This window comes from Oryctolagus cuniculus, chromosome 1, assembly GCF_051225735.1.
Source record: "Oryctolagus cuniculus isolate XC-2025 breed Fujian yellow rabbit chromosome 1, ASM5122573v1, whole genome shotgun sequence".
In the NCBI taxonomy this organism is placed as follows: domain Eukaryota; kingdom Metazoa; phylum Chordata; class Mammalia; order Lagomorpha; family Leporidae; genus Oryctolagus; species Oryctolagus cuniculus.
The window spans coordinates 140,184,517-140,198,869 of record NC_142867.1 but is presented as its reverse complement, the minus strand read 5'-3'; the positions used below and the strand labels follow the sequence as shown (position 1 = coordinate 140,198,869).

The 14,353-nt window shown below is 49.3% G+C and overlaps 1 protein-coding gene across 5 annotated transcripts in view; it reads left to right on the top strand.

Annotated features, from left to right (window-relative positions):
• ROR2 (ROR family WNT receptor 2) overlaps positions 1-14,353 on the top strand; it is a 216,460-nt gene that overhangs the window by 177,838 nt on the left and 24,269 nt on the right. For 3 of the 5 annotated variants that reach the window (XM_089316087.1, XM_089316077.1, XM_089316080.1), the window contains exons 3-4: positions 3,069-3,356; positions 4,125-4,155. Coding sequence is in view for 4 of the 5 variants with exons in the window: in XM_089316077.1 (XP_089172203.1) it covers positions 3,069-3,356; positions 4,125-4,155 (319 nt within the window). In the remaining variant the exon portion in view is untranslated. Of the gene's footprint in view, positions 1-3,065; positions 3,357-4,124; positions 4,156-14,353 lie in introns of all 5 variants that reach the window. The other 2 variants (XM_089316079.1, XM_051847319.3) reach the window with 1 other exon arrangement.

The window sequence follows — 14,353 nt, the reverse complement described above, 5'->3', positions numbered from 1 at the left end:
GGAAGGATCTATCTACAGGCCTGAGCTGCTGTGGGTGAGCCCTCCCCGCCAAGCCAGGCGAGCCCGCGGAGGGGAAGTGGGAGCTTGCCTCCACCCAGGCTCGCAGCAGGAAGCCTAGAGGGCTTTCCCACGAAACATCGGATTTGGACTCACATCTCCGGAGGTCAGATTTTTCACTACCAGAATGTTGTGGGAAATCCCAAGCCAGAAGTTAAAATGAAACTTGGCACTGCCTGTCGCAGGGACCCAGTCCTCAAGGGATTCCCAGCCCAACAATAAGAAGTTGCACAGCACGCTCAGAGGGGCGCAGGGCCAGTGAGAGCCAGTAAAACAATGAAGCCTGAGGGTTACGGACGAAGGGGTGCATGGAAACCACGCAGGGGAAAGGCAGTCAAGCAGATCTTGGAGACACGGAAAACAGAATCTGTGACATGAGAAGCTTGATGGCAAGGTTCTGGGGTAAGCGGCACACAGCCAAAGATGAAAATGACTGGAGGATGAAGAGTGGACAGAGAGCACAGAGGACTTGTGTAAGAAGCCCAGTGTGTATCTAGGAGGAAATTTCCAAGGGAACAGAGGACAGAGAACAAATTATAGGGCGCTGTCAAAGAATTTTACGAAGTTGACTGAAGGAAGGTACGAGTCTTCTGGAAGGGCACTAAGTTCTGAGGAGGCTAACGTGAAAAACTCAGAGCTGATGCTATTTCGTGATGGCAAAGACAGAGAAGATGTCAAAAGTAGAATAAGGGGCCGGCACTGTGGTGCAGTGGGTTAAGCCGCCACCTGCAGTGCCAGCATCCCATATGGGTGCTGGTTTGAGTCCCAGCTGCTCCACTTCCAATCTAGCTCCATGCTAATGCACCTGGGAAAGCAGTAGAAGATGGCCAGAGTGCTTGGACCCCTTCACGCACAGGGGAGACCTGGATGAAGCTCCTGGCTCCTGGCTTCAGTCTGGCCCAGCCCTGGCTGTTACGGACATTTGGGAGGTAAACCAGTGGATAGAGGACTTCTCTCTGTCTCTGCCTCTGCCTCTCCCTCTCTGTAACTCTGCCTTTCAAATAAAAAAGTAACTCTTAAAAAAAGAAAGTAGAATAAGAGGGAAAGTTCATATCCCCTGCAAAAGAACAATGAGTGACAAAACTTTGCTACAGCTACTACAAAAGCCAGAAGACGATAGTGTAAACTGCCAGTCTAGAATTCTGTACCCAGCTCAACTATCGTGTAAGTGTGGAAGCCACATGTATTTTTATCTTTTCAATTTATTATTAATTTTAAACTTAAACAAAAAATTGTGAGGTACTATTACAAGGACTTCCATATACCCTTCACCCCATTTTCCTAACATTTCTGATTAGCATCTTTGTCACAGTTAATGAACTACACCCAGCTCCCTTATTTTTTTTTAATCCATACTCCTTTTTTTTTTAAAGATTTATTTATTTATTTGAAAGTCAGAGTTACACAGAGAGAAGAAAGGCAGAGAGAGAGAGAGAGAGAGAGAGAGGTCTTCCATCTGCTGGTTCACTCCCCAATTGACTACAACAGCCAGAGCTGCACCGATTCAGGAGCCAGAAGCTTTTTCCAGGTCTCTACGCAGGTGCAGGGGCCCAAGGACTTGGGCCATCTTCCACTGCTTTCCCAGGCCATAGCAGAGAGCTGGACTGGAAGTGGAGTAGCTACTCTCTCTGTCTGCCTCTACCTCTCTGTAACTCGGACTTTCGTATAAATAAATAATTCTTTAAAACTGTGTGTTTGGTGATGTCCATGTTGTGCCACACATTTTCTTCCTATATTTTGCTTATCGTGGCTTTGTACTTAATCAGGTGTGGAATTTACATCATCTGGCTGAGCCCTGGCTAGATCAAGCGTTTGGAAAGAAAAGTACAGTTCAACCTCCTTCTTTGCATATTTGCAAGTCCACCTAGTAGCTAAAATCTGCTTGGAACCCCCAAAGCAGTACTCATGCTTTTGTGGTCTTTCGCAGACTCGCCCCCCGCAGTGAAAATTTTGAATCCCCTGTGTATGCATTCTAGGTGGAGCAAGGCCTCGCTCTGCTTCTGAGGGTCGGCTCCCGCCATGAACGAGTGTCCTTTTCTTAGGTTTGTCTCAATTTTGTGCTTCTGTTGGTGATGTCTCCTTTTTAAAGGCTCCCCAAGTGTAGTGGTGCAGTGCCGTCTGTCTCTGAGTGCAGGAAGGCTGTACTGTGCCCTCCATAGGAAATAAGTGTGTGAGAGAAGCCTCCATCAAGTGTGGCTTGTACTGCCGTTGTTGACTGTGGGTCCAGTGTGAAGGAGTCAGCAGTACGTGGATGCTCATTAAAAAATACATGGAAAATGCACATTACGAAAAAACTATACATTGATTTCAAGCTTTTTTTTTTTTTTTTTGAAAAGCAGAAAGAGAGACACATACATATAGAGGAGAGAGAGAGAGAGAGAGGTCATCCATGGACAGGTTCACTACCAAGATGCTTGCAACAGCCAGGCCTGGGCCAGGCCAAAGCTGAGAGCCAGGAACTCAATCCAGATCTCCCACGTGGATGGCAGAGACCCAACTGTTTGAGCCATCACCTGCTGCCTTCCAGTGTGTGCATTAGCAGGAAGCTGGAGTTGGGAGTGGAGCTGGGACTCAAAACCAAGTACTCCAGGATGCAGGCATCTAGAGTAATATCCTAACCATTGTGCCGAGCACATGTTCCCCTCCCCCAACTGATGTCAACAGTTTTTTTAACCAGAGTAAGCTTATGCTTGATTTCCATTTTCCATGAATTTTTTGAAGTGCCCTTGTGTGTTTAGCACGGCATCTTTAAACAGGAACACACATACAGCTGATGAAATGTTGTGGCCAGAGATAACCCTAACCCTGTGTCTCCTGCAGGATTAATGGTCTATAGTCACTCATTCCCTGTTCACAGTGACTGCAAATAAGGAGTGACTGTCCTCATATACATGCACGTACAGGAGCAAAAATCAGGAGAACCAGACACAGACATACCCCCCTCCCCCCCCGGCAGCCTTCCCTCCTGCCCTCGCTGAAGCTTCACTCTCTTGTGGTCCTCTGCCCAGCAGGTTACTTTCTGAATTTCCTGGAGCCGGTCAACAATATCACCATCGTCCAAGGCCAGACAGCCATTCTGCACTGCAAGGTGGCGGGGAACCCGCCCCCCAACGTGCGGTGGCTGAAGAATGACGCCCCGGTCGTGCAGGAGCCGCGACGTATCATCATCCGCAAGACGGAATATGGCTCTCGGCTCCGGATCCAGGACCTGGACACGACAGACACCGGCTACTACCAGTGCGTGGCCACCAACGGGGTGAAGACCATCACTGCCACAGGAGTCCTGTATGTGCGCCTCGGTGAGTCCCCAGCAAATCCTGTGACCACTGCCCCGGGCCTTCCCCGTGTGCCGCAGGTCCTGCCTTAACCAGGTACCCATTTGCTAGCAATGAAAGAAGATAGGCATAGATGGAGCAGCCTGCACTCCTGGGATGCAGAGTAATCCCGGAGGCACAAGCTGAGCTGGGCAGTGTCGTGGACAGGTCGCGTTTCAAGAGGTCAGGTGTCTGTGGGGAGGCCGGCCCGCCAGGTGCAGTGGCCTGAGGCTGGCCTTGGGGGCACTGCTGCGCAGGCCCTCGCCAACTTGTGGTTCTCTGGGTACTCTGGTCTGCCCCATGCCAAGGTGGCCCACCTGGAGGATGGAGAGGGTAGCGTGGCGTGGTACTGGTTCTGGACTTGGTGCTTGTCACAGGTGGTGAGGGGGTTAAATGGCAGGAAGCAATGGGACTCTTGACTCCCGGCTGTGAGAAAGACCCAGGCAGTGGAAACCCGGGCCCTGGTACCCGTGGCCGCACCATTTTATCAATAATTAGTAAAACAAATTCTGTGCATAAAGATTAGATGAAGAGAGAGAGAAAGAGAGGGAGAAGGGACAGCAGAACCCCCCAAAATGTCTCCAGCATCGGGAGCCTAGCATCACGGTGGGCAAGGACAGAGCCTGAGGCTGGAGGACAGCTGACCACAGTGGCGCTCCTGGCCCGAGGCCTTGTTTACCACTGCCTTGTTTGGAAACAGTTGCATTGCAAGTGAGGGTGTGTTAACAACTTCTCTTTGTTTCCTCTTTCTAGGTCCAACTCACAGCCCAAATCACAACTTCCAGTAAGTACCCGGTCTCCTCTACTGATGGCCCCAGGGCTGGTTTTCTTTTCTTTCTTTCTTCCTTTTTTTTTTTTTTTTTTTTTTTTTAGATTTATTTACTTATTTGAAAGGCAGAGTTACAGAGAGAGAGAGAGGGAGAGACAGAGAGAGATCTTCCATCTCTTCCGTCTGCTGGTTCACTCCCCAAATGGCCTCACTGGCTGGTGCTAGGCTGGGTGGAAGCCAGAAGCCAGGAGCCTGGAGCTTCATCAGGGTCTCCCATGTCAGTGACAGGGGCCCAAACACTTGGTCCATCTTCCGCTGCTTTTCCCAGGCCATTAGCAGAGAACTGGAATTGGAGCAGCCGGGACACGAACCGGCGCCCCTGTGGGATGCCAGCACTGGAGGCAGTGGCTTTAGCTGCTACACCACGATGCAGGCTCCTCAGGGTTTCTGTTGTATAGAAATCCTGCAAGCCCGTGTCTTTGCTGAATTTTTAGAAGTCTTTTGGGTTTCCCACAGAGTCGCAGTGTGCTTGTTTGGGGATGAGAAACTTTTATCGTTTTCACATTTAGTATACAGAAAATAACGTCACACAAAAAAAATTGTTCATGGCTTTCAGCAGCCATCACCTTACTGGGCAATGGAAAGGAGCCCCCTGGGGCTGCCAGGAAGGGTCCTGGTTCACAGGAATCCTGGAAACACTGAAATCCCAGCACCCTGGTCTGCAACTTGTCAGGGTGCTTCCACCGAGCCTCGGGGTTCCTTCTGGCTGCTGGGAGTTCAAACCCACCTTGCAGATGAGGTGAGGAGACAGAGGCTCACTGGAAACAGAGCCTGACGCTGGACGCAGCACAGCCCTGGCTGTCTTGGGAGGTTCTGGGAACCGCGGAGGCCCTGCTGCTCCTGTTTGACATGGGCAGTGGACGGACATTGCCCCTCGTTTCCTAACCAGACATGCTGTACAGCCGTTGTTTCACTTTCTTTCTTTCTTTTTTTAATATTTTATTTGAGAGGCAGAGTTACAGACAGTGAGAGGGAGAGACAGAGAAAGGTCTTCCATCAGCTGGTTCACTCCCCAAATGGCAGCAACGGCTGGAGATGCAGCAATCCAAAGCCAGGAGTCAGGTGCTTCTTCCTGGTCTCCCACACGGGTACAGGGGCCCAAGGACTTGGGCCATCTTCTTCTGCTTTCCCAGGCCATAGTAGAGAGCTGGATCGGAAGTGGAGCAGCCAGGGCTAGAACTGGCGCCCATGTGGGATGCCGGCGCCATAGGCGGAGGATTAACCTACTACGCCACAGTGCCAGCCCCACTTCACTTTCAGATGTTCTGAGCAGCGACACAAACACTATGCAGCCGGTTAACTGCTCCATATTGGCCGGTTCCTGTTTCCTGGGCCCTGGCAACCATTCTCCACCATGTAGTGCTGGGAGCCAGGGCCAGGCAGGGCCCATCTTGGTGGACGTCAGCAGCCTGCGTGCAGAAGGCAGATCCTGAGAACGTCCTGTACGAAGCAGTGGTCTGGAGGGTTCTTCTTCCTTATCATCCTAGAGTGAGGGAGGAAGAAATTCCATCACAGGCACATTTGTGGGGCTTGGAAGAGGTGTCTGTCATTTCCAAACAGGAATTACTAATTTTTTTTCTCTCGTATGCATTTTATAAATACCAGTTGACTATTGCTAATCTGAAATCTGAAATTGTTCCCACTTTGGGTCACCTACATCCCACATCAGAGAGTCTGTTTCGAGTCCTGGCTCCTGCACTTCCGATCCCCACTCCCTGCTGATGAGCACCCTGGCAGGCAGCACCTGATGGCTCAAGTCCTTGAGTCCCCACCATGCGGTGTGGGAGACCTAGATGGAGTTCTGGGTTCCTGGCTTCAACCTGGCCCAACCCTTGTTGTTGTAAACATTTAGGGAGTGAACCCACACATGGAAGCTCTCCATCTCTCTCTCTCTCTCTTGGTTTTCAAATTTAAAAAAGTGAAGAGGGGCTGGAGCTGTTTCATATCAGGAAAAGCTGCCACCCGTGGTCCTGGCATCCCATATGGGCGCCGGTTCTAGTCCCAGCTGCTCCTCTTCCAATCCAGCTCTCTGTTATGGCCTGGGAAGGCAGTAGAAGATAGCCCAAGTCCTTGGGCCCCTGTGTTCATGTGAGACACCCAGAGGAAGCTCCTGGCTCCTGGCTTCAGATAGGTGCAGCTCCGGCCGTTGCAGCCATATGGGGAGTGAACCAGTGGATGGAAGACCTCTCTCTCTGCCTCTGCCTCTCTGTAACTCTGCCTTTCAAATAAATACATATTTTTTAAAAAGTGAAGATAAATAAATAAAAATGTATTTTTATAAAGTTTGCAGACAGGTGGATTTAAAATATGAGTTTGGGGGGGGGCAAAAATAATTTTGAAATTCATACCTGGAGCTCTCATCTACTGGTTCACTTCCCAAATGCCCACCATGTCACCTGGTTCAAGCTGAAGCCAGCAGCAGGGAGCTCAGCCCAGGTCTCCCACCTGGGTGGCAGGGACCCAAGCACTTGAGCCATGACCGTGGCCTCCCAGGGTGTGCATTAGCAGGAAGCAGGAAGCAGGAGCTGGAGCCGGGAGTCCAACCCAGGCACTGTGGTGAGGAATGCGAACATCTTACCTGCTCGGCTAAACACCCACTCTGCAGATGCGTCCTCTCAATCCCAGTTCCTGCTTCCCTTCAGGTTACGTTTTTACACGCATGGTATGCTTCTTGGCCTGTGTAGTTAGCGGCATTCTTGGATCTCCCTGGCATTCTTTCTCCCTCTGCCTGTGACGGTTCCCCTTGCCATGTGCCCTGACACCTTTGCACCAGTTTCTGTTCAATGCATTCTGGAGAATAAAACATGCAGGGCCCCAGGAGTTGCTGTTCGATAAGGAGTCCTGTCGAAGGGTCGCACACAGCAGAGACCCTGTCTCTCCTTGTCTCCTGTACGGTGATCTACAAACAGGCTCCTTTTTGCCACTGTGATGCCTGAACAGGTGATGTGGCACCTGCTTCTTCTCCGTTTCCCGTTGCCGATGAAGCTGGGCTTCTTGGCATCACAGCTCCTCTTTGTCACTCACCCCCTTGTCGCCTTTGCCCATTTTCCCTTTGTGTCGTTTGTTTCTCAGTAATTATTTAAGTCTTATTTCTTGGCCATGGAGAAATGAAACGTCCACGTAATGAGTTTTCTGTGTTGCGGCGTGTTGAAGAATACCATGGTATCCTTGAAAAATTATGATTCTATGTTAATTGAAATTACAGTGGATTTTTAGATAATTTGGTGAGAATTAAGATCTAAATTGAATTTTCCTCTCAAGGGACAATTTCTTCATGTTTCAAGGTATTCTTTTTTTCTTTACATTGCATTATAGAAAATTTCAATCACATTAGAAAGTAGAAGGAATCTCATGGTGAACATACGTATACCTGCCAGCCAGGTCCTGCCTCTTACTTTTTACTGTGCTCGTTTTATCACTGTCTTCTCATCCATCCATCCATCTTGTTATTCATTTCACAGTGGCTTGCAGATATTGTACACTTACCCTAAAATAATTCTACATGAGTATCATTAGCTAGAGGTCAGTATCTCTTTACTGTCTTATTTTCTCTTTCCGAAATAAATTTCATATAATGAAATTCACAAATATTAAGTATACTACTAATCAGGTCCAAAAAATTGCATAAGCTTGTGCACTCCAATCCTTCATCCAGGCAGAGAACACGCAGTATGCTAGAAGGTTCCTGGACAACTCTGCTCCTCTTCTTGTCACCCCCAGTCAGATTGCCTTCCACCGGGGACTAGTTTGACCTCTTCTGGAATTTCATAGAAATGAAATTCTGCAGAGTGTTGCCACTTAAACCCGGCTTCCCTGTCTTAGCATCATGCATTTGAGATTTGTCTTTGTACCAGCGTCACTAGGTGTTGTTGATTGCTGAAGACTGTTCCCTTCTACGAGCGTTCCAGTGGGTTTATCCAGTCTCCTGCTGATGACCAGGCCCTTGTGAATACACCTGCTGTGCATTTTCTCAGGCAGGTTCTTTTGTGGACACCTGTTTCCACTTCTGTTGGTTACGTGCAGGTGGAATGGCTGAGATATAGCCTGTGTATGTGCATAATTTAATAGAACATTCCTCAACTTTCTGGTGAGGTCCTGTTCTTCCACAAGCAGCACTGGGAGTACTGGGCACTGCACATATTTGCCAGCATTTGATGTCATAGATTTTTAAAAATTTGGCTATGTTTGTGTGTGTGCCACAAGTGATATTTTCAATATTTATTTATGTGTATTTTTAATCTATTTGAAAGGCAGAGAGAGAGAGACAGAGAAAGAGAGAGAAATCTTCATCTACTAGTTCAGTCCCCAAATTCCTGCAACAACCAGGGTTGGGCGAGGCCGAAGCCAGGAGCCGCGAACTTCATTCCGGGTCTGTAGTGTGGATGTCAGGGGACCAAGCACTTGAGCCATCCCTGCTGCCCCTCAGGGTCTGTGTTAGCATGATGCTGGAACTGGGAACAGAGCTGGGACTTGAACCCAGATATTCTGATATGGGACATGGGCATCTTAACTGCTAGGCCTGCGCCTGGAAGTCTTTGTGTGTGTGTGTGTGTGTGTGTGTGTGTGTGTGTGTGTGTAAAGTAAGTAGAACGAGTCTAGTCTAAAATGATTAAAAGTATAGCAAGATAAAAAGATGAATAGGTAAAGCAGTACAGTAGGCCGGCGCCGCGGCTCACTAGGCTAATCCTCTGCCTGCAGCGCCAGCACCCCGGGTTCTAGTCCTCGTTGGGACGCCGGTTCTGTCCTGGCTGCTCCTCTTCCAGGCCAGCTCTCTGCTGTGGCCAGGGAGTGCAGTGGAGGATGGCCCAAGTGCTTGGGCCCTGCACCCCATGGGAGACCAAGAGAAGCACCTGGCTTCTAGCTTCGGATCGGCACAGCACACCAGCCGTAGTAGCCATTTGGGGGGTAAACCAATGGAAGGAAGACCTTTCTCTCTGTCTCCCTCTCTCTCTCTCTCTCTCTCTCTCTCTCTCTAACTCTGCCTGTCAAAAAAAAAAAAAAAAAAAAAAAAAGCAGTACAGTAGTCATCTGTTGTCCTTACCTAGTGTTACGTACTGTGCATAATTTATGTGCTGTACCTTTATATGACTAGCAGTGTGTTGGGCTTGTTTACACCAGCATCACCACAAACACCTAAGGCCATGCACTACGATGGAACCAGGCATAGACACTTTTCAGCTTCATTATGTCCTTATGGGACCACCGTCGTGCATACGGTCTTTTATTGTCCAAAATGCCAGTGTAGGACATGTGACTGTATTTATGGTGTGTAACATGATATATATGTAGTACAGTAGCTAAATCAGGCAAATTAGCATATGCATTACCTCACATACTCATCATTTTTTTAGTGAGGATATCCAAAATCTACTCTTAACAATTTTGTTTTTTGTAAGAAGACTTTTTTTTTTTGACAGGCAGAGTGGACAGTGAGAGAGAGAGACAGGAAGGTCTTCCTTTTTCCATTGGTTCACCCTGCAATGGCTGCTGCGGCCAGCATACCGCGCTGATCTGATGGCAGGAGCCAGGTGCTTCTCCTGGTCTCCCATGGGGTGCAGGGCCCAAGCGCTTGGGCCATCCTCCACTGCACTCCCGGGCCACAGCAGACAGGTGGACAGGAAGAGGAGCAATCGGGACAGAATCCTGCGCCCCGACCGGGACTAGAACCTGGTGTGCCGGCGCTGTAGGCGAAGGATTAGCCTATTGAGCTGCAGCACCAGCCAGAAGACTTATTTTGTTTATTTATTTGAAAGGCAGAGTGACAGAGAGAGAGAGAGAGAATCTTCCACCTGCTGACTGACTCACTCCGCAAATGCCAGAACATCTATGCTGGGCCGGGCTAAAGCCAGGAGGCCAGAACTCCATCTGAGTCTCCCAGACAGGTGGCAGGGTCCCAAGTACTTGACCATCCACTGCTACTTCCCAGGCACCTTAGCAGAGAGCTAGATTCATGCGGGTGTCTCAAGTGGTGGATTTTTTTTTTTTTTTTTTTGACAGGCAGAGTGGACAGGGAGAGAGAGAGACAGAGAGAAAGGTCTTCCTTTTCTGTTGGTTCACCCACCAATGGCTGCTGTGGCCGGCGCACTGCGGCCAGCGCACTGCACTGATCCGAAGCCAGGAGCCAGGTCTCCCATGCAGGTGCAGGGCCCAAGTACTTGGGCCATCCTCCACTGCCCTCCCGGGCCACAGCAGAGAGCTGGTGGTGAAATCACTGATGTGTTAAGAACAGTTCATGGGGGGCCGGCACCGCAGCTCACTAGGCTAATCCTCCGCCTGCAGCGCCGGCACCCTGGGTTCTAGTCCTGGTCGGGGCGCTGGTTCTGTCCCGGTTGCTCCTCTTCCAGGCCAGCTCTCTGCTGTGGCCTGGGAATGCAGTGGAGGATGGCCCAGGTCCTTGGGCCCTGCACCCGCATGGGAGACCAGGAGGAAGCACCTGGCTCCTGGCTTCGCGTCAGCGCAGCGCAGTGTAGCAGCCAAAACGCACTGGCCGTAGTGGCCACAACACGCCGGCCGTAGCGGCCACTTGGGGGGATGAACCAACGGAAAAAGGAAGACCTTTCTCTCTGTCTCTCACTGTCTAACTAACTCTGCCTGTCCAGAAAAAAAAAAAAAAAAAACAGTTTATGGGGACAGTGACAAGACAGCTTGACAGCTTTTTTTTTTTTTTAATATTTATTTATTTGAAAGTCAGAGTTATGCAGAGAGAGAGGGAGAGAGAGAAGGAGATCTTCCATCCGCTGGTTCACTCCCCAGATGGCTGCAATGGCCAGAGTTGCGCCGATCTGAAGCCAGGAGCAGGAGCCAGGAGCTTCTTCTGGGTCTCCCACGCGGGTGCAGGGGCCCATGGACTTGGGCCATCTTCTACTGCTTTCCCAGGACATAGCAGGGAGCTGGATCAGAAGTAGAGCAGCCGGGACTAGAACCAGCGCCCATATGGGATGCCGGCACTGCAGGCAGTGGCTCCACTCACTACGCCACAGCACTGGCCCCAAGACAGCTTGTTTTAGATGAGACAAGCTGATGATACAGATGAAGCCCACAGTGTTAGGCTGTCCGCATTGATCTGTGAGAGAAAAAATAAATCTTGATCATGCTGTGATTGAAGAGCGCTGGCAGTTACCAGCAGGGACCACAGCCAACATCATAGACATCTCAAGCTGGGTCAGGCTGCACAATTCTGACTGCAGAGTTAAAGTGCAGCCAGCTGTTTGCTTCATGGGTGCCAACACTGTTGCTCCCAGGTGAGCTGCAGAGAAGAGCCGAGCTCTCAATGGGAATTGTAAGCCAATGGGATCCATACCCTGAAGCATTTCTTCAAAGACTTGTTAACAGGCAATTAACCGGCTTTACCAGTATGATCCTGAAGATAAAACACAACCAAAGCAGTGGCTACCAAGAGGTGGAAGGGGTCCAGTCAAAGTAGCAGCAACCCCGGCAAGAGCAGAGATCGTGAAACCGTGTTGGGTGATGCTCAGGGTCTCTTGCTTCTTGGCTTTCTGGAGCCTCAAGGAGCTATAATGTGCTTGGTGGAGAGTGTTTAAGAAAGGCAGTGCTTTAGCAGGAAAACACCCAGGAGAGATTCACCAAAGAACCCTTCTCCACCATTGCAATGTTCCTGCTCATCGTCTTACTCAAACAATGGTGATTTTGGGGCCGGCGCTGTGGCGTAGCGGGTAAAGCTGCCACCTGCAGTGCCGGCATCCCATATGGACACCAGTTCAAGTCCTGGCTGCTCCACTTCTGATCCAGCTCTCTGCTATGGCCTGGGAAAGCAGTGGAAGATGGCCCAAGTGCTTGGGCCCCTGCACCCATGTGGGAGACCCGGAAAAAGCTCCTGGCTTGTCTTCAGATTGGCGCAGCTCCAAACCAGCAGATGGAAGACTTCAATCTCTCTCTCTCTCTGTCTCTCTCTCTCTCTTTCTCTCTCTCTCTCTCTCTCTCTGCCTCTCCTCTATCTATGTAACTCTGACTTTCAAATAAATAATTTTTTTTTAAAAAAAGGTGATTTTGTGAATGTTTTGCTGGGAAATTATTAGACATCCACATTAGAGTGCTGACTTGGCTTTTTCTGATTCCTTTGTGTTTCCTAAACTTAAAACATCTTTAATAGGCTCCCATTTTTCTTCAGCTAATAATATAATACTAATTTAAAAAAAAGACAAGAAAGACTTCATTGACATAGTTCCCAGGACCCTGAGTTCTTAGGGATGGACTCAGTGGCTGGTCTCCTCACTTACTAAAGTGCCTTCAGCTTATGTTAAGAAATAGAGTTCTGGGGCTACCACTGTGGTATAGCATGTTAAGCAGCCACCTACAATGCTGGCATCCCATATGGACGCCAGTTTGAGTTCCAGCTGCCCTACTTCCAATCCAGCTCCCTGCTGATGTTCCTGGGAGAGTAGCAGAAAATGGCCCAAGTGTTTGGGCCCCTGCACCTCTGTGGGAGACTGGAAGAAGCTCCTGGCTCCTGGCTTTGGACTGGTTCAGCTCCTGCTGTTGCAGCCATTTGTGGAGTGAACCAGCAGATGAAAAATCTCTTGTTCTGTCTCTCTCTATCTCTCTTTCTCTCTCACTATGTAACTCTGCCTTTCAAACAAATAAATAATAAATCTTTTTTAAAAGAGGACTTTTTAAATCTGCACTTTGTATAGATTATGATGGAGCTGGAAATTAACCAAGGTGAAGCCAGAAAGAGGAAGAATCCATGAGTTTGCAACAGTAATCTCCAAATTCTCTGCATCTGTTGCTTAGACCAGTTTACCCTTTGCCGTGACTTCTCTCTTGGGCCATTTGCTTAGAAAGCACACCGCAGGTCCCGTTTGTTCAGGGTTGCTCAAGCGCTGTGTTCCTGTCCGCCAAGTGACGCGTTGAGACGGTGGCTGCTAACAGAGCCTGGTTTGTTTTCCTGTGTACAGCACCATCGCTCGAAACAGGAGCATGGATGACTTGGCTGACTCATCCCTGTCTTCCCTGGGCCACTGCCCTCACAAGTTCACACTTGTGGGTGCTGGCAGGGCATCTGACTGCAGCTCGCGTGTGCTGGGGAGGTGCAGGGTAAGGGATTTGCTGCCATTAAAACCTGACTTTTCGCTCCCATCCATGTTAAGTTTGGGGCCAGCAGGGCGTGTATATGGAGAACAAAAGCTTTAAGGAAAGGTGGTTTCGCCACAGATGTCGGTTCAAAGACCAGGGTTATTATAGCTCATTCAGGTAGCAGTTTGGGTCATGCCCAGGGGATTCCTTCTAGACTACGTGTCTCACACTTCACAGATGGGTTTTATTTTGTTTTTCTGCTCTTTGAGAAAGTGGCTCATTTTCATGATTACAGACCCACCCACATCAATGCCTGCTGGAGTAGCAGGGTGGGGTGGGGGTGCTCCCTAAGGTGGGGTCCCCCCCCCATCTTCCCTGTGTTGTCCTGGACCAACTTCCTGGCCCACGGGTGTGCACACCCATAATATGGGTCACACAGACAACTGCCTGAAGACAAGGCACTGTTCTTTGGGACAATTAAACTTTTTATTAACTGTTGGCCTCTGGGAAGTCACCTTCCTGGGGGCCGTGTCCTGAGCTCTCAGATTGCCACAGTTCTCTACCTATATGCTTATGATCTGGAATCTCCACGCCTAGGTCTGGCTTATCTCCTCATCTCCAGACCCACACGCTCACCCCCGTAATGAGCATCTCCAAGTGGGTGACTCAGAGGCACCCCACACTGGGCGTGCCACAACACAGCTGGGCTGGCTTCTGCCTCCCACGTCTTCCATTGCTTTTTTGGGGATTTATCATAAGTCTAGTTCAAACTTTATCCTAATTACAGTAAAAATGGCACTATCAAAAAAACCAAAAAACCTGAACCTGCCAACTACCAAGCCAGTAATTAAAATTGACTTCACCTGCGTTGTTGTGGATACATGCACTCGCCCAGGCAAAAGGCTGACACTGGCCTTGATGTTAAAGCACTTGGATGCCAACCTGATCAAGTTCAACTCAGTTCAAGTAGAACTTAAAGGAGGAGGGAAGCCAATCCAGTTTTTTCCCTCAGTGACATCCTGTTATGATAGATTCTATTTTCTGGGAAAATTTAGCTTTCTTTAAGTCCCATGGTGTAGAGTTTGAGTATAATCGATTTTAAGATTATGGGATAGGCCGG